The sequence below is a fragment of the Gossypium arboreum genome, chromosome 9 (assembly GCF_025698485.1).
Source record: "Gossypium arboreum isolate Shixiya-1 chromosome 9, ASM2569848v2, whole genome shotgun sequence".
Taxonomy (NCBI): Eukaryota; Viridiplantae; Streptophyta; class Magnoliopsida; order Malvales; family Malvaceae; genus Gossypium; species Gossypium arboreum.
The window spans coordinates 6,914,642-6,942,456 of record NC_069078.1 but is presented as its reverse complement, the minus strand read 5'-3'; the positions used below and the strand labels follow the sequence as shown (position 1 = coordinate 6,942,456).

Below are 27,815 nucleotides of genomic sequence, written 5' to 3'. Positions count from 1 at the left end.
TTATTTGTCTGGATGGATGCTTTCTGAAGGGAAGATTCAAAGGGGAACTTTTGTATGCTATGGGGAGAGATGGTAATGACCAAATATACCCTATTTCATAGGTAGTTGTGGAGAATGAAAGTAGAGAAATGAAAGTAGAGAAACATGGAGATGGTTTCTTACTAATCTTATTTCAGATTTACAAATTGGTGATGGTTCTAGATTCACTTTTATGACTGATAAACAGAAGGTATGTTAGAGACATTACTTCATACTTTATTAAACCAACCATCTAATACCTTTGTTTTTGTTTGCATTTAGAGATTGATGGAGGAGATTTCTGAGTTGTTGCTAAGGGTTGAGCACAGAGTTTATGCAAGCCATTTATGTCAATTGGAGGAGAAAATCCTGGAGAAAACCTACAACAAGCATTTGGAGAGCCTGCAAATCATACATAACTGCTGACTTTGAAGATTACATAAAAAAGATTAACAGTATCAAACATAGTGCCAAGGTAAGTCTACTAAGGATTGATCCTGAGCAATGGTCAAAGGCCTTTTTTTTTTGGTAGGTCAACATGTGATGCAACTAACAACAATTTTACAGAGTCATTTAATGCAACAATTTTAGGAGCTAGGTCAATGTTTATAATTTCCATGTTAGAAGGAATTTGGCAATATGTTATGAGAAGTATTGTAAACAATTTAGCCAGATGTAAAAATTGAAATAATCAAATTTATCCTAAGATATGTGAGAAGTTACACAAGAGTATCCAAATGAGTTCATACTGTCATGTTAAATGGAATAGAGCAAAAGGGTTTAAAGCGGCAAACTTTGGCGATGTAGTAGTTGTTGACTTATTTCAGTGGTCATGTAGTTGTAGGAGATGAGATCTCACTGGCATCCCATGTCCACGTGCTATTGCAGGCATTTTGTAGAAAAAAGTTGATATTTTTTATTTTGTATATAAGGGATTTAAAAAAGATATGTTTGAAAAATTGTATGGCTTTGTACTGCTTGCTATCCTAAGTGAGAAATTTTGGTTGAAAACTTATATGAGACCAATTGACCCCCATTCCAAGGAAAATTTTTGGGAGACCAAAAAAGAACACAGCCAGAGAAGAAAGAAAGAAGAGTGGGAGTAAACTAACTAGGAGAGGGAGGAAGATAAAGTGCCACAAGTGTTCCATGGTTAAATACAACTCTAGAAGCTGTCAAGTTTTATCTACTGTAAGTGTAACTCTATCCTATGAATTTTATTTTAATACAACACATGTTAAGAATACTAACATGTTTAAATTTGCAAAGTACACATCTACCAATTGGAGTAGCTCTAGTAGCTCATTTTCTACCAACTCCTACTCCACCAGCCCCAACAACTCTTACTTCACCAGCTCATTCTCAAACTTTTGCATCCGAAGCATCTGCATCATCACCACTAGCTCGTTCAACACAACCAACTCCTCCCACCATGCCAACCACTTCAACATAACAAATACTTACAAGACTTCGTAGCAGGGAAAAACAAGCTGTGCAAGGGATTAAGTTATACACAAATGAGAGGATAGGGATGCAAATTTTGAATGTAAGTAGCCGATTGTTAAATTGTTTATTGTATTTTGGTGACATATTTTTTAATTAAGTGTTTTATGCATTATAGCCTAATATGAGAGGGGAAACCATGGTGACTGCCTCAACCAAGTGCACCAATAAAAGGAAGGGAAGAAGCAATAATGACACTGCTGGTAGGACTCAAGAAAGTAAGAACACAAAAAATGCTAAGTCCAAATACCCACCCAAGCACAATCGTAAGCCATGGAGATAATTGATGTCAATGCATGTTTAATTTGACAGTTTTAATTTGTTAACATATGACAGATGGTTTTTTTTTGTTGGATCATTTTGATGGATGATTTAATTTTGTTGAATCATTCTGATGGTTGTATTTTGATGAACAATTTATATTTGACTTTTATATATGATGGTGGTAATAGATAGTTCAATTTTACTGATGTTGATTTTCGTATATGCATATACTTTTACATCAACATTATACAAAACCTTTATTCAATTCATTTATTCTTAACAACTAATGCAAATACATGGATACCATTTCACCATCCACGAGCAAGATAATCAAAAAACACCATCTATGATACAATTAACAACTTATAAAAAACTAATAATTTGTTGTTTCTTGACATTTTTTACTTGTACAATGTTATCTCCTCTTTTGAACGAGTTAACCTTGATCGCATTCTTCGCATTTTGTCAATATTGAGCTCATCGTTCTCAAGTCTTAATCTTCTGTTCTCTGTCAATAAATTCTTATTTTCTAGCATTATTTTATCGATTGTGCATCATTCTCCTTTTCCAGTTGAGTCCGTCTCCTCACTGTTACCTTCAACCTACCAAAAAAAATTACATCCCCCGGCCTTCATTTATCATATTCAATAAAAAAAAAACAAAATATCAAAAAACTAAGATTACATCTTAAACCCAAATTGCAACAAAATGGCAAATCCAAAACATAAACCCTAATTTACCTATTTGAAGTTCGAACACCCAAAGAATTTCCTCCCTTTTTCTTTGGACTATTTGCGTTGCAAACAGGAGCCCTTAACCCATAATGACAATACACAACACTTCTCTACCCACTTGATTTTTGGTTCATAGAAGAAGACATGGTGGAGAAGTGAATGAAATGGAAAATGTAGGAGATAGGAATTGAAGAAAACAAAAGCAAACACAAGAATGAAAGAGGGGAAAATTTAAGAGAAAACGAAAGAGGGAAAAATGAAAAATGTTAAAAAATAAAAGAGAAATAGATGACAAATGTTGAAGATGATGGTGAAAAATTAGATGTAGAGAAAACAAAAGAGAAAGATGTTGGAAAATGATGAAGATGATGGTGAAAAAATAACTTCAAAGGCAAAAAAAAAAGTTAAAATAAAAAATTCTAAGGGTTCGGGTAAAAAAAAAAAGGGTAAAAAAGGGTGTTGAGATTGCAACATGTGGCGGCACGCAAGTGGTCAGTGCTGCTACATCAGCAAAATACCAAGCCAATAGAAGAAAAAAAATTAGATACTAATTTAGGATAAAATAAACTATAAGTATTAATACGAGACAAGTGGACAAGTTCATGCGAGTAACAATTTCGAAAAAACTTAATTAATAAATATAATATAAATAATTTAACAATCTAATTAAAATATTTTAAAATTATAAACCAATTTAAAATAAAAGTGATTGATAATATATGATGCAATTAACTCGATAATCTAGTAATTGACGTTATTTTCTATTGGCTTTTATCAAGTGAGACGTATTACCATTTTTCTAATAACTCCATAATCTAATAACTCGAACTTGACCCAACCTGGCCAATCCCTATAAATACCGCTGCTTTACCAATTTTCTCATTTTCCTTTTCCCTGTAATAACATATTCACTCTTTCTCTCTGAACTCCTCCGCTTTATCTCTCTATAAGTCGCATTGCCGCCATGACTGACGGCCATCTCTTCAACAACATCTCCCTCGGCGGCCGAGGTGGCACGGTTAGTCCTTTCCCTCGCTTCAACCTTGTTTCTCTCTTTTTTGTTTGCTCTGGATTTTTTCGTAGCTTAAATTTATTTTCTTACCCTTCTCTATCTCTTTTTGTATTTTTTTTGAATCCTTTGGAAACCCTAATTTCGTTCTTAGCATGTTTGATTTCACATGGCTTCGTTATATTTAGTTTAAACTTTGGAGGAAGCTCGACCGATTCTTTCAGCTTTTGGTTGTCGTTTTTGCTAGGGTTTATTCCTTAAAATTGTTGTAGAAACTCTAATATTTAGTTCCTTTATAGTGATTTTTTTTGTTTGTTTTATGTTTTTATCTGCTTTATAGATGCCTATGTTTGATAGGACGAAATGGAGCATATACATTTATAAGTGCGGCTGATTCTTTTAAGACCCTAGTTTTTCGGGGTTTGAAGATTCCTAGCTCTTCCAGTTCAGGCTTTGTTGATTGATGAGATGAAACGGGAAACCCTTTGTGTTGTTATTTTTTGTGGTTACTTATTTGGAAACCCTAATTTATTTAATAGAAGAAAATTTCAAATTTTTAGTTTGCTGCTGAAATGTAAAAATTGAGAAAATGGCTAGAATAGGGAAAACTTGTGGAACATGAGTACATGACTGCTGCCTTCTTTTGTATGCTCCGCTAAAACCTTAGGCTACATTTGGTTTTAGAAAACAGAAGCCATTTTGGTTTCCGTTACATGTGTGATTGAAAAAATTTTAAAAATAATTTTTAGAAAATGAATATGGAAAGGGAAATGAAAATATGTGAAAATAAAAAAAAAAGAATAAAATGTTATTGTTTTTACTAAATATGCTTTGTAAAACGAAAAAGTTAAAAAGACAACAATTGTTAACTTTAAATGAATTGACCTCGATTCAAACCCTTTAAAAGCAAAAATATTCTGTTTTTCAACAGTTTTAAATATCATACCATAGTTTGAATTCATATAAATCTAACAATTTTTTCTATTTTATTTCATTTTTTCTATTATAAGAAATAATTACCAAATTCATGTTTTCATTTTTAAAAACATCTTTTGTTTCTATATACCAAATCAAATTTCAAAATATAGAAAATGGATGTTATTTTTGAAAATGAAAATAGAAAATAGAAAATAAATTAGAAAATATTTTCATAAATCAAATGGAGTCTTAGGTATTGTGTTTTGTGAGTTCTAAATTGGAATGTTATTTACCCTGAGACTGCTGAGGAAAGCATGAATGTCTGCAATCTTGGTTCTGGCTGTTTTTGACTGACCTTAATATTTAGGTCTGAAGATGCTAGTGTGGTCATTCGTTTTTCATGACTTAAGTTATTTTTCCCCTTTGCTTTTCATTAAGCTAGTGAAGAAATAAAAACCAGAATCTTACATACCTGTTACTTCGTGCGATTAAATGCAGAATCCTGGACAGCTTAAAATTTATTCAGGGGGGATTTTATGGAAGAAACAAGGAGGTGGAAAAGCTGTAGAAGTTGATAAGACTGATATCTTAGGGGTTACATGGATGAAGGTCCCTAGGACAAATCAACTTGGTGTTAGAATCAAAGATGGGTTGTATTACAAATTCACTGGATTCCGTGACCAGGTTAGTATTCATTTTTTTCCCTAGCAGTGGTGTATTTTCTCATTTATGCCTATTGGTTTTCAGTAGCAATTATGAACTATGTTAATTGAGAAATAATATTGCATTGTATTTGTAGTCCCAGTATGGGAGTATAAAAATTAATGATCCTTGTTTTCTTCTGTTATGTTTGCTTTGCAGGATGTTGCCAGTTTGACCAGTTTTTTTCAGAATAATTGTGGAATAGCCCCAGAAGAAAAGCAGCTTTCTGTCAGTGGTCGTAATTGGGGAGAAGTTGATTTAAGTGGTCGGTGAATCTCATTTGATTTCTTTCTGGTTATCGATGCTTCTAACAATATTAATTTCTGTTTGTACCCACAGAAGTAGATTACATAAAGCGCTTTCAAACTGTTTTCCATTATTTGTGTTCTAGATTGGTTTATCTTGTGTTCTTGATATTATTTGCATCTTGATGTCTGAGATTTAAAACAATTTTCCTAGGCCTTCAACAAATTTCCATCATTTTTAGGTTTGCATGGTTTTTATGGTCAGGCCTGGGGGTCCATAAAATAGGATGCATCATTAATCTTGTTAGATGGTAAGCTTGTACCGAACTTTGATGATTTCTTCTGCTGTGGTACTTCCTTACAGTTTTTGGCTAATATACTGTTTGTCATTAGTAGATAGTGGTTTATTATCTATTTTCCATGCAAATAACTTCATATCTTGTGCACTTGAGAGAATGAGGTGTTTATGCTTAATTGGGTAGATTCTAGCAACCTTTTAATTGAGATTCTAAGGTTTTTCATCATTCGTCTCGGTCCATGGATCGTTGATCTTTATCCTTTATGATGGCTAGGTTTTGCATTCTGACTGTCATCTGGTTTTTGGTATGCCAGAAACAGCTTTTTCTTATAGTTTTGAAGTACTCAATATTGCATGTGTAGGGAATATGCTTGCCTTTATGACTGGTGCGAAACAAGCTTTCGAAGTGTCTTTAGCAGATGTGTCACAAACACAGCTTCAAGGAAAAAATGATGTCATCTTGGAGTTCCATGTGGATGATACAACTGGAGCTAATGAGGTGTGTTTCATACTGCTCTGCTGGTTATTTGTTAATGTTGAAAGAAGTCGCTCTCTACATATATAATTATAAAGGCCTGTGACCACGTTATTTATATGTAAGCTGTACTTGGTATCTTCTATTCTTCTAAAGTTGTTTTTGTTCCTTTCATGATAGAAAGATTCACTGATGGAGATAAGTTTCCACATACCTAATTCTAATACCCAATTTGTTGGTGATGAAAACCGCCCACCTGCTCAGGTAAGTTTGTTGTCACTTCTCTGTTAGGATAAAATATACAGATTTTGAATACCGTACTAATGTCATGTTCTGTTAACTTTCTGCTAGGTTTTTCGTGAAAAAATCATGTCAGTGGCCGATGTTGGTGCTGGAGTTGAGGAAGCTGTTGTTACTTTCGAGGGCATTGCAATCCTCACACCAAGGTAGGTCTTTCTCAAAGATTGAGATAGTGATGAAATGAAGCTCATATGTAATCAAGGCTCACTTCTGATACATCTATAGTTGATTTGTTTCATTCGTTAGTTTATTATTGCTGTTTTCTTATACGTTTATGGATTATTTAGCATGATTTCTTATGGCTGATTAATCATGTTCTTTACACAGGGGTCGGTACAGTGTCGAACTTCATCTTTCATTCTTGAGACTCCAAGGGCAGGCAAATGATTTCAAAATTCAGTATAGCAGTGTTGTTCGCCTGTTTTTGCTTCCAAAGGTTTTAATTCTTTACCTTGATATCAAGGTCATAGTGCTCATTTATAAAAAACTTATTTGTGACCTCTGAATGTATTTTTCCCTACTCTTTTGTGTGTTTGACAGTCCAACCAACCTCACACTTTTGTTGTTGTCACGCTTGATCCACCTATCCGCAAAGGGCAAACTTTGTACCCCCATATTGTCATGCAGGTATTGCTGGTTCCCTAGATTTGTGTTCACTGCTTGTGCCACTAGCGTTTTTGCATTCATATTCTCCTTGTTCTTTTTTTTGCAGTTTGAAACTGATTATGTCGTTCAAAGCACCTTGTCCATAAATGAGGATCTTTTGAATACAAAGTACAAGGACAGGTTGGAACCTTCTTACAAGGTAATGGAACATTTTCATATAACAAGTCCATTCAAGCTTTGCATTGTGCTTATCAAATTTACCCTATAATTATGGCCTTCTTCATGAAACAGGGACTCATCCATGAAGTGTTTACCACAGTAATGCGTGGTTTATCTGGTGCAAAAGTTACAAAGCCAGGAAAATTCCGTAGCTGCCAAGATGGTTATGCGGTCAAGTCTTCCCTGAAAGCAGAAGATGGTGTCCTGTATCCACTTGAAAAGAGCTTCTTCTTTCTACCCAAACCACCTACACTTATTCTTCATGAGGAGGTATAGATTCTAAATTGTCTCTATATTGATTTGTTGGTCTAAATGCAATTGTTAATTATCCCTTTTGAATGACTTTTTTTGTGGTTATTTCCATTTTTCAAATGCCAGATTGACTATGTTGAATTTGAGAGGCATGCTGCTGGTGGCTCAAATATGCATTACTTTGATCTTCTCATAAGATTAAAAACTGAGCAAGAACATTTATTCCGGAATATTCAGAGAAATGAATATCACAATTTGTTTGACTTTATCAGGTCTGGTTTAAATATTCATTGGATGAACAGTTTTGGTCCTTTTGGCTATATATTAACTGCTCTCTGTCTCTGCAGTTCGAAGGGTTTGAAAATTATGAACCTTGGAGATGTACGGACCACAGATGGGGTGGCTGAAATTCTCCAAAACGATGATGATGATGCTGTTGATCCTCATCTTGAACGCATTAAGAATGAAGCTGGTGGGGATGAAAGTGACGAGGAGGTGAAATCATTATCGATTTTCCTGCTTTTTACTTATATATATTTAGTTTGAATTCATTTGGCTGTTGCACAAATGCATATAGTTGCTGTCTTGTCGATAAATGTATTATTTGCAATTTTATTTTCTTGCCCTGTAATGTGGGTGAACAATCTTTGATGTTTTTTTATGTCATGTGCTTATGTTTGTACTAGGTTTACATGCTTCATCCCCAAATACGAAGCATGTCTTAAGTCCATTGGTTTTGCTAGTACTAGCAATAGAATAGAAAATACCCAGTTATCATAGTCCATTGGTCTATATGTCCTCTACAACTGCTTGTGTGAACATTGAGCAACAACCATCATAGATGTCCGGGTCTGACTTTCTTGCTTCAGCGTTGCCCCTACTGGTTTTCTTTTTGTTGATGTTGTAAGCACTATGAATCAATGCAGGATGAGGATTTCGTTCTTGACAAGGATGATGGGGGATCACCAACTGATGATTCTGGGGAAGAAGATTCGGATGCTAGTGACAGTGGAGATGAGAAAGAGGCAAGTCATTGTTTGTTATTTCAACATACTTTATTCTTGTAGTGTAAATTCCAGACAGATCATCTTTTGGCATCTCACACTGAATATCCAATTGCCAGAAGCCTGCCAAAAGGGATCCCAGAAAGGAAGCTTCTTCTTCTAAGGCAACTAAGAAAAAATCTAAAGATGGACAAGATGATGGGAAGAAGAAAAAAAGGAGAAAGAAGGATCCAAATGCACCAAAGAGGGCTATGTCGGGTTTCATGTTTTTCTCACAAGTGGAGAGGGAGGTGGGTCATGAATTTTCTGAATTTACATTGATTGATGGTGAAATATGTTTTTTTTTTTGGCAGCCGATCAACAATGAAGTGGGCTTTAGTGAATGTGCTGATTAATCTCTGATTATGTTTACAGAACATAAAGAAAACTAATCCTGGAGCTTCGTTTGCTGAGGTATCGAGAATACTCGGAGAGAAGTGGAAAAAGCTGTCAGGTACGCATATTTTGGGGAAGAATTTAGATGTTTGTTAAATCAATATGTTAATTATAGGTTGAAAAATAATAGATTGGATGGTAACGATGAAAACCTTTTGTTCTTTTTTGTGTGCAGAGGAGGAAAAAGAACCATATGAAGCAAAGGCTAAAGTAGATAAAAGACGATACGATGTTGAAAGGAATGCATATAAAAATCCTCAGCCGATGAACATAGATTCAGGAAATGAATCTGACAGTGAATAAAATTTAGAAGGCAGTTGGGGGTGCTTTAGGGTTGGAGATTCCATTTCATCACTGGCGTAGAGAGATTAGAAGGAAAAAAATGGGTAAGAGAAACTATTTTGTAGTGAATAGGGTTTGGGTTTCAGAGTGTGTATTCTAAAGATATTTACATGTTGTAGGAATATGGAGAACGAACATATATATTTATATATACCCTGAAATCCTAAAATATAATTGTATGGTATGGTTGTAGTATTAGAAAGGCATTATTCGAAGTCTCAGGTTTGAATTCCATGAACGAATTTTCTCTCGATTTATTGAGGTAGTGTGTTTTTTTTTATACAAGTTCACACGATGATGTTTGAGAAAAACTTTAATCACAGTTTATACAAATCAAAATAGATATATTATGGTTATATTATAATTATAGTACTTATAATTATTTGAACCATATCGTTATAGTTGTAATGTAACATCTAAAAAGGTAACATCAGAATAGATATATGAATATGTTATTTTTGTAAAATAGATAAATATATAATTTATATCTGTAATCTATTGTATAATAGAATTTTAAGCAAAGATTATGATTTGATAGTTGATCATCAATATTTTCTTTTCTTGCATGCGTATAAATGGTTGTAATTTTCCATAATTTTATCATATAGTAAATTAGGAATTTTGATCAATTACTTCACCAATTTTTATTTTCTCTCCAGTCATTTCCTTTCTAACATGGTATCACAGCCTAAATATCAAACCTACGGTTTTTTTATTTTGTTGTATTTGGGTAGTGATTTCCTCCTTTTGGGCATCGAGTATTATTCTTTTATCTGTTTTCTGGTGCATTCTGTTGCCCTTTTTATTTTTTTGGGTAGACCCTCTTTTTTTGCTTGGAGTTTTTATTGTTCTCTCTTAAAAGAAAAAAGGTTGGTTCAATTAGTTATGATAATCCCTCCTTACTAGTAAGCCCTTTTAAGCTTGACGAAAGGAATTATCTCATATCATGGTCGCTCATATTTGGCCTTCATCAAAGTTATAGAGGTTTGTCGGGATATGTTATTGGATCCGCTAGAAAACTCGTAGAAAATGATCCCACCACTGAATTGGGAATCGGAGAATTCCCTTATTTGCTCATGTTCAGCAAGAAGAGAGTCGAACTGTCATGCTCTAGACAACACCTATTGAAAAATGCCAAATTGGTTGTTAGTAGCTCATAAGAGCAACCAAAAGCAAAGAATCTTGAAAAAGAACACTTGCAGAGTGATCATTGTGGAAAGTTATGGCATATTCAGGAGATTTGCTGGAAACTTCATGATTGACCCACTGGAGGAAGGGGAGGAAAAACAACCATTAGACTTGTAATAAAGCAAATTTGTCTGAACCCACAGAGTGGTCTAAAGAGGTAGCTTTTACCAAGACGTTTTCTTTAGTTGAGATTCAAGATTTTAGGCGTCTCCTGTCCTAGCTCGGCTCTTCCTCCAATGCAACGTCAAATTTTGTCATGCCTTCAATGCTCACATTCATATTAAATCATGGATCATTAATCCTAAAGCGAATAGAGGCCTTTTTACATTAATATTATAAAATTAAAAATTAAATTTGAAAATAATATGTATGTCCAATTAGATACGAGTATAGGATGTTTGAGGGATAGAGGGTGATGCATAGGTGGCACCACCTTATTTTTTTTCGGTAGAAAATAGTTTTATGTAAAATAAATTAATATTTTAATGGGTCACACCATTATGATTGGCGGCACTCAATATACAGGTTTAGTATAAACCCAGCTATAAAATACGGGTATAGGGCAAGGGGTGGTGTCATATCAATAGGCGACACTAGTGACCCCTATCTAATAGGCGGCACCAACGATCCTTATCTGATAGGTGGCATAGGTGGAGAACCTGATTTGGGGGACCTCATAACCATGGTTCCCCTATGTAGTTTTAAAACAGGAGAAGTAGTTTTTAAAAAAAAGGAAAGCAGAAGAGAAGAAGAGAGGGAGAAGAAAGAAAGGTAAAAACAAAAATTAGTAGAGAAGATTAAAGGAAAAAAAAGCTATAAGAAAGAAAGGAGAAGAAAAAAAAAAGAAAAAAAAAAAAGGATAGTAGAGAAGATGAAGGTGAAGGTATGTTTTTATTTTTAAATAGAAGTTATTAGATGTTATTATAAATTATTTTGTTACTAATTTGTTTAGTTTGATGTTTATTATGATTTGTTATAAATGTAATTTTTATGTTGTTTTTAAATTATTTTAAAGTTATTTTGTTAGTAATTATTATAAATTAATTTTAGTTAGTGATGACACTAGAGGAAAATAGATAAATACTGAAATTTGAAAAAAATTATTTTCTATTATAGATATTAGAAGAAATGACAATAAATCGATATTTCGATAAGATAACAACTTCAGCACAAAGAGAGAATTGATAGGATGATTAGAGAAGTGCAAGATTATAGAATGAAACCAGAAGAAGACATCGTTCAACACATTATTATCGTAAATCAAAAGATGCAAGAAGTGTTATGGATGATTCATGAACTGATTAGAAAGCATAAAGTGCAATACTTGACACTTAGAGCAACATTAATAGAACGAGAGCATAAAATGATTTTAGACCAACTTTGTACAATTACAATCAATCTTATTTTCAAAAACTAGAGTAAGAGTTAGGAAATTCCTCGATTTTGCAAATCAAAGGATATTCAAAACTTCATTGTATCCTGGGAGGACCTTTGTCTTAACCCTCTAGAAACTTTGTGTGGGGGAAAATAGTTCTCTTTCAAAAGCGTCATTCGTGCCTCGAAGTATGCTGTTTATTTCCATATAAGTCTCCGGTTCTATCGTCTCCACTCAAATTTCCAACAATCAAAGAGAACTATTTTTGGAGATGGCGACGGAGGCTAACACCGCATTCAAAGCGATGAACCAAGAGTTTGTGAAACTTAATCAGTTTGATGGTTTAAATTTCAATTATTGGAAGGACAAGATGTTGTTCCTTCTTACTATCCTAATTGTGGCATACGTTCTGGATCTAAACCTGCAAGTCGTAGAGGATCCTGCCCCCAATGCAAATTCTGAGGAAATTAGAAAAGTGCCTGAACTCAAGAAGAAGAGCGAAGAAGACAATTTCACATGTCGAGGACACATCCTCAACACTTTGTTTGATCGATTGTATGATCTTTACATGTCGATGCAGTCCCCGGTGGAAAAATGGAAAGCTCTTGAAGAGAAATACAACACCGAGCGATAAACTACTGATAAATTTTTAATGATGAAGTATTTCGAATTCAAAATGCTCGATTGTATCCTGATCATGGATAAGTCCATGAATTACAAGTCCTTGTAAGCAGGTTTCGTGATTTGAAATTTGTTATTCCGAAATTATTACAAGTTGGGGGTATCTTTTCGAAGTTGCCCTCATCTTGAAACAATTATCGGAAGAAACTTCTGCATATGGCAGAGGACTTCACTGTGGAGAAAATACTTAGACAATTGTGTATTGAAGAGGAAACTCAGAAGCGTGTTGCGGCATATATTCCCAAAGTTCTAAAGTGAACCATGTGAGCGAGTCCAAGAACTCTTGAAATGGTAAGCGAAAGGCCACATTCGAGACCAAGGACGTGCAAGACAAGAGGAAAAGAACTCGCTATTGTTATAATTGCAATAAGAAAGGACATTAAGGATTGCAGACTTCTCAAAAAGAAGCAAGATGCCAAAAATTCCAATGCCAATATGGTGGAGGGCATGGACTCAGTAGCTATGGTTACGGAAGGGATAAAAAATTTGGAGATTGGTATGATTACTGAACTCAACATAGCCATGACTGATAAGTCTAGTAATTGGTGGCTCGAATATGAAGCTACTGTCCATGTGTGTAATGACCAAAAACAATTCAAAAGTTATGAACTAGTGGCAAACCGTGAAGTGCTTATTGGAAATTATCAATCGGTTAAGGTGCTCAGTCAAGGGACAGTGTGTAACAGCCCGTTTTTAAGTCAATTCGGAATAGTGGTTTTGGGACCACAAATTCGAAGTCAAAATATTTATTTTATTATTTTATTAAGGTTTACAGCATGATAGAATTATTTGGTGAAAGTTTCGTTAAGATATTTTACCGTTTAAATGCTTAATTCGGTAAAAAGGACTAAATCACGTAACGCGTAAAAGTTGAGTACTATTGTTTAAAGGTAATAAATAGCTATGGTTTATTAATATGGAAGTCCTTGTTATTTTATTTGACCATTTGAAACTTGAGTGGACATATTTGGTCATTAAATGGAAGTTATATATGTTCTATTATTAAGGGTATAATTGTAAATTGGTTAATAAAATAAGATAAATAAAAACTAAATAATAATAAGATGGTGTTCATCTTTCATACACCATCGAAATTAGAATAAAAAGAAGAAAAAAATAGGTTTTTCATTCGGCAACTTTAAAATCTTCAATTAAGGTACGGTTTTTGATTCGTTTTTAATGATTTCTACGTTTTTGAGCTCGTTACAGCTTAATCTAGCTGACCCATACCTTCATTTTTAAAAATTTTAAAGACTTTGAGATATGCCATTGTTGAATACTTAGGTATTTTAAAGTTTCTTGTTAAATTATTGATGCTTGTTAATAGATATACAAGTTTTATAAAGTGATTTTTGACATAAATGAGAATTAGGGATTAAATTGTGAAAGTTAGAAATGTTGTAGTTGGAAATGTGAATAAAGTGAAAATATAGGCTAGTATAATACCATATAGAATTTGGCTTAGGTGGATTGTGGTTAAAAATGTGAAATTTGCCATTTTATGTATAAAGGACTAAATTGCAAAGTAGTCAAAAGTATAGGGGCAAATATGTAATTTTCCAAATATGTGTGAATTGAATTAAATGGTTACTAAAAATGTTGAATTTGATAATATATAGACCAAGATAAGCCGAGTTCGGGTTTAGATCGGGGGAAGGAAAAGCTTAACGAGTAGCCAATAGTTGATATCCGAGCAACTCGAGGTAAGTTCGTATAATTAGAATCAAAATTATATTTATAATTGAAATTTCTATCTTGAATATTGTATGAATGTATATATATGAACTATAGAATTGAAATGCCTATTGGTTATATGCTCAAATTTATTTTCGAGTCCCATTTGAACCATAGAAAGTCGTAGAATACAAGTGACATGTCACTAGGGTTACCGTTTGGTTGAGCTCTGGCATTTGTTGCAGACTCACCACAGCTCGTATGAGCTTACCGTTTCAGCTCTTATGAGCTTACCGTTCAGCTCTTCAGAGCTTACAGTTTCAGTCCTTAGGGGCTTACCGTTTTAGCTCTACGGAGCTTATCATTCAGCTCAATTGAGCTTACCTTTTATCGGCTTAGGAGGAGTATATCGATAATGTCTCAAAAGAGCGTATATGATGATGAATTGACGAATTTTTAATTTATACACTTAGTGTGTATCACCCGAGTATCCTCGATATTTTTGAAGGTTCAACAGACATTATACTGATGTGAAACATAGAGTACATGTTACATGAATAATATACCTTACATGAATTACATGTTACATGGATTATAAGGTTTACATAGATTATATGTTATAAGAGTACATGAGATTTATGATTAGTATGGATACAATGATACTTGAGTTACATGAATTGAGAGTTGTTTTGGACGTTATATGAATGTATATGTGGTTGGTTTCATTTTTATGAATTGATGAATAGATGAATATGAGATAACTAATTTGTGATTGGTGATGTGAATAGGCATTATGAACAAATGGATTGGATTTTAATTTGTTAAAATGCTTATTGTCATTTGGTAAGTTTAATTCTATATTATACGTGCTTACTAAGTTTAATGCTTACTCTATTTATTTTTTCGTGTTTTATAGATCCGAAGCTTGCTCGATTCGGTTAAAGTCAGAGATTACTATCACACTATCCAGGTGACTTTTGGTACTTTTGGAACTTATGTAAATGATGTCAATATGGCATGTACAGGCTAGTTTTTAGGTTGAATCATATGGTTACTTATACTAATAAATGTGATGTGAATTTTGGTATTTGATCAAGCTATGTGATATGGCTTGAGTTGGAAAGGTTAGTATGAAAGCTTATATGATATGTCTTTAATATGGTAAATTTGATGAATGGTATTTGTCGTATATGGTGTTGAATGTTGATAAATTAATATGTTTTGTTGTGAATGATTTGATAAAGATGGAATGGGTATGAATTGGTTATATTTTGCATATGAAATGGTTGTAAAATAATTGCCAATTGTGGTTATGTATGCTTGTGATATTAGTGTGGCAATATGGCTTTGCAAATAGCCTATTTTTGCCCACACGGGTAGGGACATGGACGTGTGTCTCAATCGTGTTGCTCAAAGGCCATTTCGAAATGAGCTTAAGCAGGCTACATGATCAATCACACATAGGCGTGTGCTAGGCCGTGTGGCCAAGTCAGTTTCGAGCACGGGTTAGACACATGGGCATGTGACTAGCCATGTGGCCAAGTCAGTAGCCTCCCTAATTTTCACATGGCTTGGCACACGGGCGTGTCATGTGGCTGTGTGGACAAATCATTATGTATGCCCTGTTTTGCCATAGCCTAGACACACAGGCGTGTCTAATGCCGTGTGAAGCACATGGCCTGTTCACACGGGCGTGTGATAGTTAAAAAAGTTGAAAACTTTCTAAGTTTCTGAAATTTGTAATATGTTACGATTTAGACCTGAATGTATGATTAAAGTTTAATATGTTTGTTTTAAGTTCATAATGGTTGTGAATGAATGTTCTTGATTGAATTATGATGTTTCTGGATAAATAATTATTCTGAATTGAATTACAAGTCTGGTAATACCTCTTAACCAATTTCGGCGACGGTTGCGGGTTAGGGGTGTTACACAGTGGAACTTAACTTCACATCTGGGAAGAAATTGACTTTGACTAATGTGTTGCATGTTCTCGATGTGAGAAAGAATTTAATGTCCGCAAGTATTCTATGTAACAAGGGGTTCAAGATTATCTTGGAATCCGATAAGTTTGTCTTGCTTAAGGGTGATATATATGTAGGAAAATGATATTGTAACGAGGGTATGTTCAAGTTGAGCATTGATATGAATAAAGTTAATTCTTCTGCTTATATTGTTGAATCTTATCCCTTGTGGCATGCGCATTTAGCACATTTTAAATTTAAAACTTTACAATATATGCAAAAGAATGGTTATATAAGTCTAAGTAATGATGAGTTTGAGGATAAATGTGAAATTTGTATTCAATCAAAAATTACCAAGAAGCCGTTTCTTAATAAGTTTGAAAGGAATTCAAAAGTGTTAGATTTAATTCATTCGGATGATTGTGAATTAAATGGAACACTAACAAGAGGTGGAAAATGATATTTTATCACTTTTATAGACAACTTCTCTAGATTTACTTATGTGTATCTCATGAGAAGTAAATACGAGGCTTTTGATATGTTTAAACGTTTTAAAAATAAGGTTGAGAATTTTTTTAGTAAGAAAATCAAAGTTCTTCATAATGATAGAGGTGGTGAATATTTTTCAAATGAATTTAATATATTTTGTCAGGAACAAGGTGTGGTACATGAGTGTTCCGCGCCTTATACTCCGCAACAAAATGGTTTGGCGGAAAGAAAGAACCGTACTTTAGTTGATATGGTTAACTCAATGTTGTTGAATAATAAACTTCCATATAATCTATGGGGTGATGCATTATTGACTGCGTGCTATATTCTTAATAGAATACCATTGGAAAAATTCAAAGTATCTCTATATGAGTTATGGAAGGGTCGAATGCCAAACTTAGATTATTTCAAAGTGTGGGGATGTTTGGCTTACTATAGAGTTCCCGACCAACAGAAAACAAAGTTAGGTCCAAGAGCCGTCAAGGGTGCATTCGTTGGATATGCCTAACAATTTAAGGCTTATCGTGTTCTTGACTTAGTGTTAAATACGACAATTGAAACAAGAGATGTTGTATTTATTAAAAATAAGGTTTTCAATGATTCAACAGATTCGGAAAAATAATATCAACCAACGATCTCAAGTGATCAAACCAAAAGAAGTCTTTGTGATAATAAGGATACGGAGCCGAGGAAAAGTCAAAGAGTGAGAAAAGTAAAGGACTTTGGTCCTGATTTCATTTCCTTGCAATCTTTAGCATTCTTTGTTGAGGGAAATAAAGAATCCGTAATTAGAAAGATCCCCATAATGTTTAATGTGGATGGTGATCCACAATCCTATGGTGAAGCCATGACTTCTAGGGATGCAGCATTTTGGAAGAGGCGATCAATGATGAAATGGATTCAATATTATCCAACAATACTTGGATTCTAGTTGATCTTCCTCAAGGATCGAATCCTATTAGGTGTAAATGGGTGTTTAAAAGGAAGAATACTCCAACAGGGGGTTCTCCAACCTTTAAGGCTAGTTTGGTGGCTAAAGGGTTTAGGCAAAAAGAAGGCCTAGATTATTTTGACACCTATGCACTCGAATTCTTATAGCACTTGCATCTATCCATAAGTTACACGTACATCAAATGGATGTTAAGACGGCTTTTTTGAATGGTGAGCTCGAAGAGGAAGTCTATATGGAGCAACTAGAAGGTTTTGTGTTTCCTGGAAATGAATATAAAGTGTGTAAATTGATCAAGTCATTATATGGTTTAAAACAAGCGCCTAAACAGTGGCATGAGAAATTTGACTCAGTTATCTTGTCAAATGGTTTTTTTCATAATAGTGCGGATAAATGTATTTACATTAAATTCACTGATAGATATGGTGTAATTATTTGTCTCTATGTAGACGATTTTTTGATTTTGGTACGAACATGGAAGGTGTTCGTGAGACCAAAGAGTATCTAGCCTCGAAATTTAAAATGAAGATCTCAATGAGGTAGATACAATTCTAGGAATAAAGGTGAAAAAACATGAAAATGACTTTGCACTAAGTCAATCTCACTACATTTATAAAGTATTGGAAAAGTTTAAACACTTGAATATCAAGGATTCAAACACTCCATGCGATTCAAACTTCAAGTTAAGTGAGAATAATGACAGGGCTATAGTGCAACTTGAGTATGCTAGCGTAATCGGAAGTCTAATGTATGCAATGCATTGCACTAGACCCGATATCACATTTGCTGTATGCAAATTGGTGAGATTTACAAATTTTCCTAATACTGATCATTGGAAAGGAATTTGTAGAACATTTGGCTATCTTAAGAAAACAAAAAATTTGGGATTATTCTATAGTGATTTTCTCGTAGTACTAGAAGGTTACTCGGATGCAAGTTGGATTACAAGTCTAAGTGACAATAAGTCCACATCAGGATGGAATTTTACAATTGAAGGTGGAGCCATTAGTTGGGCCTCCAAGAAACAAACTTGCATCTCACATTCAACTATGGAGGCTGAATTCATAGCCTTAGTGGCTACTGGGTGGAATGGCTAAGAGATCTCTTGCTAGATATAAAGTTGTGGCCACAACGTAGGTTCGCCATTTTCGTATATTGTGATAGTGAATCTACCATGTCTCGAGCGTACAATAAGGTGTACAATGGAAAGTCTAGACATATAAGTTTGAGACATGAGTATGTGAGACAATTGATTAAAGACAGTGTGATAATTGTTACCTATGTTAAGTCAGTTGACAATTTAGCGGATTCATTGAGAACAGGTTTGTTAAGGGATTTGGTTAAGAGTACCACCGCTAAGATGGGATTAAAATCATTCTAATCACATCATTGATAATGGAAACCCTACCTTGTTCTAGCCAAAGTTAGTTTCAAGGTTTAAAGGGTAATAACAAGTTATCGAATGACAACGTACACTAAGAATCAAGATTTAGCGTTTATATTTTAGGAGGATGAGTTTTACTCTTAATGGATGGACATCAATTATCATGAAATCCACCTATATGGACATGAAGTGGTGTCGCTTCAACGAGATTTTCTTCATGGTTTTCTCTCGTACATGTTCATGAAATGAGATGAGCACATGGCCATAACGGTGTTAAAAGTAAATTAAATTCTTACTCTAATACTTTACGATTATGTGTGAAATTTTTTGGTATTAACTTTAAGAGTGATGGTTCAAGCGACTAGCCACTATTCACTTTGTTGATACTCTGAGAGTTTGCACTAAAGGAAGGTTCAATCTGGGGACACCCTTCTTTATGCATAATCGTTGTGTACTTATTTTCTGAAATTAGCAATCTAGTGGCGGATTGATGGAAAGTATAGATTGCAAATTAATAGGTGCACTATTCAAAAGTGATGATTTATCGTCTTACAAATTTAATTATTCATAAGCATTATTCAAATTAAAAGTGATGATTTATCATCCAATGAATACATTTTTATGGGATATCTTTCTCCCAAGGAGTATGTCCAATATGAAGGATTGTGGCTCTTCAAATTGTATTCATTGAATGCATATAAATAGAGGCATTATGGTGCTCACAAAGATACAATTACAATCAATCTTATTTTCAAAAACTAGAGTAAGAGTTAGGGAATTCCTTGATTTTGCTAATCAAAGGATATTCAAAACTTCGTTGTATCCTGGGAAGACCTTTGTCTTAACCCTCTAGCAACACTGTGTGGGGGCAAATAGTTCTCTTTGGAAAATGTCATTCGTGCCTCGAAGTCTACTGTTTATTTCTATACAGGTCTCCGATTCTATCGTCTCCATTCAAATTTCAACATTATATTTGTAGTTTTCATATATATACGTATGTGATAGAATTTCTAGTACATTTTATTTGTTTGGTTTTAGAAGAAGGGAATTTTTTTTTTCATTTTTAAACTTCGGAGAAATTTAATGAGGGAATGCAAAGTACTTCAAATTTCATAACTATATTTGGAATTGATATAGGTTTTTTTGCTAAATTTTGGGTATTTATCACCAGTAGTAGTGACTAATTTTTTCGCTTCGAATGCTTTTTAGAAAAGTAAACAGCTAGTCACAAAGTATGCTCAATTGCTAAAAAAACGATGGTTTTTATTTTTATTTTATTTTTTAATGATAGTTTTTTATTTTAGTATTACTTTTTAATCACTTTGTTTTAGCTTAAATTTAGGAAAAAACTGAGGACCTTTAAGTTTCATAACCATATAGATTTTTTTAACTACTCATAGTCTCTTCCCAACTCCCTAAATAAGAGGATAAACACGCTTCAACATGCTTGAACCTGCATCCTCTTACACTAGCAACAATATCGATGCCAATAAAACAAAAAAAGTGTGTTTGATTAACTGCAAAATTAAGTATTAAATTTTTATTGTTAAATTTTATAAGTGTTGAATTAATTTTAAAAAATTGTTTGGTAAATTAGTAAATATAAATACTGAATATAATTAAATTGCTCGATAAAGGTAAACATTAAATTTTAAAAGATTATTTATTTTTAAATTTAATCTTATTAATATAATATTTTATATTATTTTGGATGAAAAAGAATATGTTAATTTGAATATTGCAATTTTTTAAAATATATAATTTAATAACACCCCTATATCATGTTCGACTTAAGGAACCTGATATAGGAATGTTACATTTGGTGTCAAAGTAATCCTTGGCTAATTACTATTATATCTGAACATAAAAACGGACAAATAATAAATTTAAATAATTTATATTTAAATCCATTACTACTACTTGGGACATACTTAATTTTTCCTATGTACATGCCATTCTATTCAAAATTTTAAAACGTACCCTCTTGTTGCTCAAAGATGTGATGAGATGAAGACTTGTAATCTCAAATACAACTCTTCAAAATTTCTGTACCTAATTTGTGCACGGAAACAAACCGTACGCTGAGTATACACCTAGTGGTATTACTATAATTCAAATACTTAAGGTAAAAACAATATATTTACACATTAAATATTACCACTATTTTATCTTTAATAAATCATTCATGCATTTAAATTTTAAATTTATTCTAATAATATATATCTTAAATAGCTTTTCTTTATTTTAATTTATATATCTTCTTATTATATCAATATCCATTTCATGCATTTCATCAATAACCATTTCATAAATCATTATTTCATAAATTTCATTTCTATATCTCAATTCAATAATTTATTCTCAAAAAATATTCATTTCTATTCATAATCAATCAATAACAATTAGTTGTTCAAGACTTTAATATAATCATTCAAGAATCATTAGGTATTCAAGAACTTTAGTCTTTCAATAATTATTTAAACCAACATTTTCAATAAAAATAATTATAATTAATTCATATGATTATATTCAATTAACTCATACACTATTTCATTATTTCCTATTCATTCTATTTTCACTTCTTATTTCGATATCTCAATTTCAATTCATAATTTCACTTTCTCATACTTTCAATAGTTCAATCGATCAAATTCATTCGATTGTCTCGTTTCATTTATTCAACTGATTTCAATATCGATAATTCGATATTTAACAATTTCATGAACCTTAAGTTCATGCTTCAAATCTCATGTCTCAATTCAATTCGCAATTCAACTCATAATTTCTTTCTCATACTTTTAATAGTACGATTAATCAAATTTATTTAACTTTCTCATTTCAGTTATTCACCCTATTAACAAACTTGGACCTTGGCGGTACACGGATCCAACCAACACACCAGTACGACATTCAGTGCCTCATTGGCTTTGCCGAAGTAAACAGTAACAGTACGGTACTCAGTACCTCATTGGATTAAACCGAAGTAACAGTAACAGTACGACACACAAGGTGCCTCATCGACTTAAAGTCGAAGTAACAGTATGACACTTATAGTGCCTCATCGACTCAAGGTCGAAGTATCCCTGAACACTTCCAATCCTATGGCATGCCAACTATATCCGACTCAGCCTGACTAGTTAATAGGGTATTCAAATCATTTTTCTATTTCAAATTCACTTTCAATTCAATCACAATTCAATTCAAATTCACTTTTTCACTTTCTAATCAGTATACAATTCAATACCAATACATATTTCAGATAAGCACATATAATCATACTTTGATTCAATCCAATCCACTTTTCAATCAATACACAATTCACATGTTCACCATATTCATAATTTAATTTACTTTTATTCAATTCATATTTTCGATTCATTTTCCAATCAAGTTCAAGTCACTAATCACTTTTCAATTAATGTACATTTCAAATAATCACATATTTTCTTCATTCAATTCATTTTGATTCAATTCAAATCACTTTTAATTTCCAATTTGTTCACATTTAATTTCAATAGCCATAAACACTTTTAAATCAATTTCATTCAAATCAAAATCATTATTCCAATTATTTTCCTAAATTTATCTACCATGCATTTTAATTAAAATATAACAATTAATAATAAATAGATTTGAATTATAGTAATACAAACCCGGATTTATTCGATTACTCCTCGACAACTTTTTCTTTTTCTTTCGGTGCCGATGCCTCGGGTTCTTTGCTAGCTACAAAAAATTAAAATAATTATATTATTAATTACAGCACTAATTATAATAAATAATTGAATTTCTAATCAATTCCTACCTTATTCCCAATTTAATCTCGACTAATTTTACTTACTTTTCTAATTCAATTCACACTCTATTTCTATTCAAATTTCATCCATACTCAAATTTAACTAATAATTTTTCAGCATATTTTCTTAATTTCAAATTTTCCTCAATTTAGTCCCTACAACATAAAACTTATAACTTAATTTACAATTTAATCCTTTAATCAATTCTAACTAGAAATTCATTCAATTAAACCCCTAATTCATTATTTTATTCAACATGAACTATGTTCAAAAACCTAAAAATTTCCAAAACTTCAACTTGATTTAAACAAAACTTTGTTCTAAATCTTCTAAAATATCAAAATTAAGTAAAAAGGACTTAATTGACTTACCAATTAAAGCTTTAAACCTTCAAACCCCAATTTTTTCTTTTCTTTTTCTTTTTCTCCTTTCCCCTGCTCTGTTTCGAAATGTTCTTTGCTTCTTTCTCCTTTCTCCTTTCTTTTTCTTTTGTTTTGTTTTTATTTCTTTTATACCTTATATATATATATATATATATAAAATATACTTTATTTTTTTATTTACTTAACATATATTATAATATATTTATTCTAAATATCAATTAAGTTTTTAATCATATATATACAAATGTGCACTATCAATACCATACAATTGTCATCATTTATTTTATTTTTCATACAACAATCTTATAATTTAATTATTTAATTAACAATAATATAATTTAATCTAATTATCTATTACTTTAATATTAAGTAAAAAATAATTTTATAACAAGTGTACATATATCTATTTATTAACAAATATTTATATTACATTTGTCACATTTTAATTAGTTTGTCATATAAAAATCTTATATAATAAACAATACATGTATTACAATTGTACTATACATATTATTACACATGTATTTTATCTCCACCCTATATTTTTCATAATTAAATTTATTTTTTATAATAATAATAATAATAATAATAATAATAATAATAATAAATATCTATTTGCTTAAATAAAAAGTAATTAAATATTTTTGTTACAATTGTATACATATTATTATTACATTTGCATACTTTTATCACCATCCACTTATCAAAATCATATTATATTTATCATATAAAAATCTAATTATTTTAAATTAATTTAATATAATTTATTACTAATATATATATTATAATTAAAATTTAAGTAAAAATATTAGATTTTTACTTAATATGTCCTCAACTTATGCTAAATGGTATATTTGCTATTTTGGCCATTTTTACTTTCTATTAATCTATAATTTAACTTTTACCCTTATTCAATTTAGTCCTTTTCCTAATTACCCTTAATTAAGCTAAATTCACTTAATCAAAACCTAATTAAACACACCACTAGACTCATAAATATTTCTAATAATTATTTACGAACCTATTTCACTAAAATAGAGGCCCGATACTGCACTTTTCTAATGCCCGTTAATTTTGGGTCATCACAAAATTTATTTCAATTTTAATGAAATAAAATCAACTTAATATTTTCTACAATAAATGATAAGTGGTTACTTACTTACGTATCTTATTCAACTCTTTTTGTTAAAAATTTATATTAAATAAAAATTAAAATGATTGTCAAACATATTTAAAATATTAAATGTTAAAATTTTTAATAATTTATCAAACACACCCTAAAACTCAACCAACACCATATTTAGAGTTTATAGAGTGTTTTTCCATAATGATAACATTTTTTAGTATTATTTTTATAATCCTTTTATGTTATAAAATTTTAATCCAAAATTTTATAAATATTTATCCAAAAGAAAGTTATAAGTGATTTGTATTTTGATTGAGTAAATAAAAGTTGATTTGATGAGTAAGTGCACAATAATTACTCTATAATATCTTTAAAATAGTGAGGAGTGATTATTTATTGATAAAGATTAATATGACATTATCAATTGCTTACCCCAATAATCGTAACAGTAAACCAATTAAAGAACAAATAAGAGATCGATTTGCTTTATTTGGTGCTCATAAACATCAAGGATAAGTAAAATATGATATTAGAAAAAATTATTTAATTCATTATTTTTATTGAATTTAAGAAAAAAACAATAAGTTGGTTACATTTTATTGTATTGTGTTAACCAGTGTAAGAATATTTTTTTTCCATGTATCACTTATATTTTTTACATTTCATGATTTTATTTTTAAAGATTGGTAAAATTCAACGTCATATCTAGCACTTGATACCTTTTTTGCAATTAAGAGTTCCTGCAAAACGAGTGAGTGTTCTGACATATGTTCCAGGCTTAGCTTTGATTATATCTTTCTCGTTGAATTTTAAATCGGGAGGCGTGAGTGGCCCAGAAGTTCTGAATATGGCTCCATTCATAAGCAAGTCTTCTTCTGATCTCCATACCCAATTTTTCCATTCTGACTCTGATGCATAGATCCTATGGGTTACCTACAAAAGTGGAATGGAAAAAAATGGTATGATCACAAATGTGTTTCTGGTCATATCGTGTTTAACATGATTACAAATGTAATGAATGTTATCAACATGGTTCAAGTCTATTTTGATTTACCTCTTTGGCATTGAGGTCATGTGGAGCAATGAACCTGTTGCCTTGGCTGATGATGGTGGGATGCATGCTACCACCAATAGCATACATTTTCCAATGAGTGTAGTCATTGTTGACAACATGAAAGAAACCCCACCGACATCTAGGCATTCTTTGTATTAATTCCTTGCCAAAATGGTTGAATGATATTGTGACTTGCATGAATTGATCTTTAGAATAGGCATCACTTGCACCAAACAACATCACCTAAAAGACAAATCCATAATATTGAATAAAAAACTAGGTGACATATTGTGTAGCCTGTTAAGTATTTTAAGCAAAACTTACATCATTGTGATGGGTGAAATGGCAGTTTGAGATGGTGATGGCAGTGGAACCCTGAATTGCATCAATGAGTCCGTCTTGGCCCTCGGACATAGAAATATGATCAAGCCAAATATTTGATGACCCAAATATGGAAATCCCATCTCCATCACCTACTGTTCGAAAACCGAAGTGATCTTCAGAGTCCCTGATTAGGCCACCAGAACTTGGAAAAATGTGATGGATATGAATGTTGTGAATGATGACATTCTGCACAAATTGAAGTGTAATTCCACATCCATATGCTATATGAACATCTGCTCCACGACCATCAATTGTCTTATGACTTTGAACTATTAGCTCTTGAGACAATTTGATGTGCATACTACGAGCAAAGATGATCCACAATGGCCTTTTTTGGATCACAGCATAACGTAAGGTTCCTGGTTTTGGGTTTAGAACATCATCATCAGAATTATCCGTCACCAAGTAGTAATCCCCATTACTTCCACCACTAGTTTTGTGGCCAAAACCAAGCACACATTTCGCCAATATTTTACGGTTTTTGGCCCAATTTTTCTTGCACCGCCAACAACTATCAATTGGATTGGTTGCCATGCATGGGCCAGTGTACTTCTTATGTTTTCCTCTCAAGTATCTTCTTGTGTTGTTAGTAAGACTATCTTCAAATTCTATGGTTTGGTTGGCACTAATTTTTCTAATAACCCTGCAACAAATTGTCCAAGATAATATATAACACCACTATTTAAAATATAAGTTACCAAAGTTTCAAATGGTGGAGGAAATTAAATTGTAAGAGCGGTGACTCTCATGCATCTAAATTATGATAATATAATCATTAAGCTAAAGGCATATGATTATTGTAACTTAATATAATTATGAGTGATAATGTAATAGAATATATGTATGGATGATTACTAATTGCAATCAACAATAATGAAAATGAGAAGAACTCGAGTTTAGCATAATTAATTTATACATAGATTCTAAATTGATGGTATGCAATAATTCTATAGTTCAACTTTTAATATTTGTAACTTACTTTATTATCTCTAAACTATGACTTTTTATATAAAAGATTAACAATAAGAAATAAAATGAAAGCTATAATATGATTTACTTATCAACATTATAGTTGAGGTGATTGATGATGTTTTCTGGACTCGACTCATAAGCTACCAGAGTAATATTCCATGCTTCTTTCTCACGTTGCTTCCAAAAGTCATCAAATTCAATAATATTTGCCAATAGTCTTGGAATTATGGCGGCAAAAGAAAAGAAGAAAACAAGCCTCAGCGTAGTTACCTCCATAGCTATTTTCTTATGATATGTTTCTTTTTTTTTTTTAGGGAAGTCTAGGTTTTGAAATCAAAGAAGATGGTGAAACCCAAATATATCTAGTGCTTAAGCTACTTTTGGTTATTGTGATGAAAGCCAAGAGCTTTGAAGTCACCTTAAATAACCCTTTCCATCAAATTGTGTGTCGCTAAAATTAGAGTGCAGAGGTAAATAACTAACCAACCATTGTCTTTATAATATACTAACCTAAATTTTTCCCCTAAAATAAAAAATGGTTTAACCAATAACTATATGCAAAAAAATGGTTGGCTTTCATACCTAGTTTAGATGCTCAATTGAATAAATGCCAACAGCCTATTGTTGTAACATTCAATATTTTTACCATTTAGTTTTTAAATACTTTCATGTTCTCTCCATCAATTAAATGAATACATCTTCATTAGCTAATATTTTCATTATATGTTCATATGGAAAACTATTAGGATATTATTATGAGATATTTTCTTTTTAGCAATTTTATTTCTAATGGGATATTGTAGGATATTATCTCTTAGCAATTTGATTCCTAATGGGATATGTAGGATATTATCTCTTAGCAATTTGATTCCTAATGGGATATTATAGGATATTATTACGGGATATTATCTTTTAGCAATTTGATTCCCACGTAACAACTACTGTAGAGATATATATATACCTTTGATGTTTATCAATAAGATTCAAGAGATTACCTTCTTCTTGTCATGGCATTTAGGCAAGGTTTTTGATATTTTTTTTTTCTTTCATCATTCTAAATGGTTGGCGACG

The 27,815-nt window shown here is 32.0% G+C and overlaps 2 protein-coding genes across 2 annotated transcripts; one reads left to right on the top strand and one right to left on the bottom strand.

Annotated features, from left to right (window-relative positions):
• The first annotated feature begins 3,328 nt into the window (after positions 1-3,328).
• On the top strand, positions 3,329-9,609 carry LOC108457334 (FACT complex subunit SSRP1). Its single transcript, XM_017756341.2, has 16 exons — positions 3,329-3,537; positions 4,945-5,130; positions 5,308-5,413; positions 6,054-6,190; positions 6,347-6,430; positions 6,518-6,612; positions 6,794-6,902; positions 7,007-7,093; positions 7,179-7,271; positions 7,364-7,561; positions 7,670-7,815; positions 7,891-8,038; positions 8,470-8,568; positions 8,667-8,837; positions 8,962-9,040; positions 9,158-9,609. Exons 1-16 carry the CDS (start codon positions 3,484-3,486, stop codon positions 9,283-9,285), a joined length of 1,920 nt encoding a protein of 639 aa, XP_017611830.1. The 5' UTR covers positions 3,329-3,483; the 3' UTR covers positions 9,286-9,609.
• A 15,264-nt stretch (positions 9,610-24,873) lies between these two features.
• On the bottom strand, positions 24,874-27,133 carry LOC108455156 (pectate lyase-like). The gene is made up of 4 exons (XM_053019352.1): positions 26,830-27,133; positions 25,713-26,415; positions 25,389-25,631; positions 24,874-25,267 (listed from the first exon to the last, which is right to left on the bottom strand). Exons 1-4 carry the CDS (start codon positions 27,018-27,020, stop codon positions 25,040-25,042), a joined length of 1,365 nt encoding a protein of 454 aa, XP_052875312.1. The 5' UTR covers positions 27,021-27,133; the 3' UTR covers positions 24,874-25,039.
• Positions 27,134-27,815: the final 682 nt, after the last annotated feature.

Excerpts from the sequence above, each read along its gene's own strand:
- LOC108455156 (XM_053019352.1), bottom strand. The coding sequence starts at position 27,020 with ATGGAGGTAACTACGCTGAGGCTTGTTTTCTTCTTTTCTTTTGCCGCC. Across the intron at positions 26,416-26,829 it reads CTCAACTATAATGTTGATAA|GGTTATTAGAAAAATTAGTG; the intron begins GTAAATCATATT and ends AATTTGTTGCAG. Across the intron at positions 25,632-25,712 it reads ATTTCACCCATCACAATGAT|GTGATGTTGTTTGGTGCAAG; the intron begins GTAAGTTTTGCT and ends TTTGTCTTTTAG.
- LOC108457334 (XM_017756341.2), top strand. The coding sequence starts at position 3,484 with ATGACTGACGGCCATCTCTTCAACAACATCTCCCTCGGCGGCCGAGGT. Across the intron at positions 3,538-4,944 it reads TCGGCGGCCGAGGTGGCACG|AATCCTGGACAGCTTAAAAT; the intron begins GTTAGTCCTTTC and ends GATTAAATGCAG. Across the intron at positions 6,903-7,006 it reads GCCTGTTTTTGCTTCCAAAG|TCCAACCAACCTCACACTTT; the intron begins GTTTTAATTCTT and ends TGTGTTTGACAG.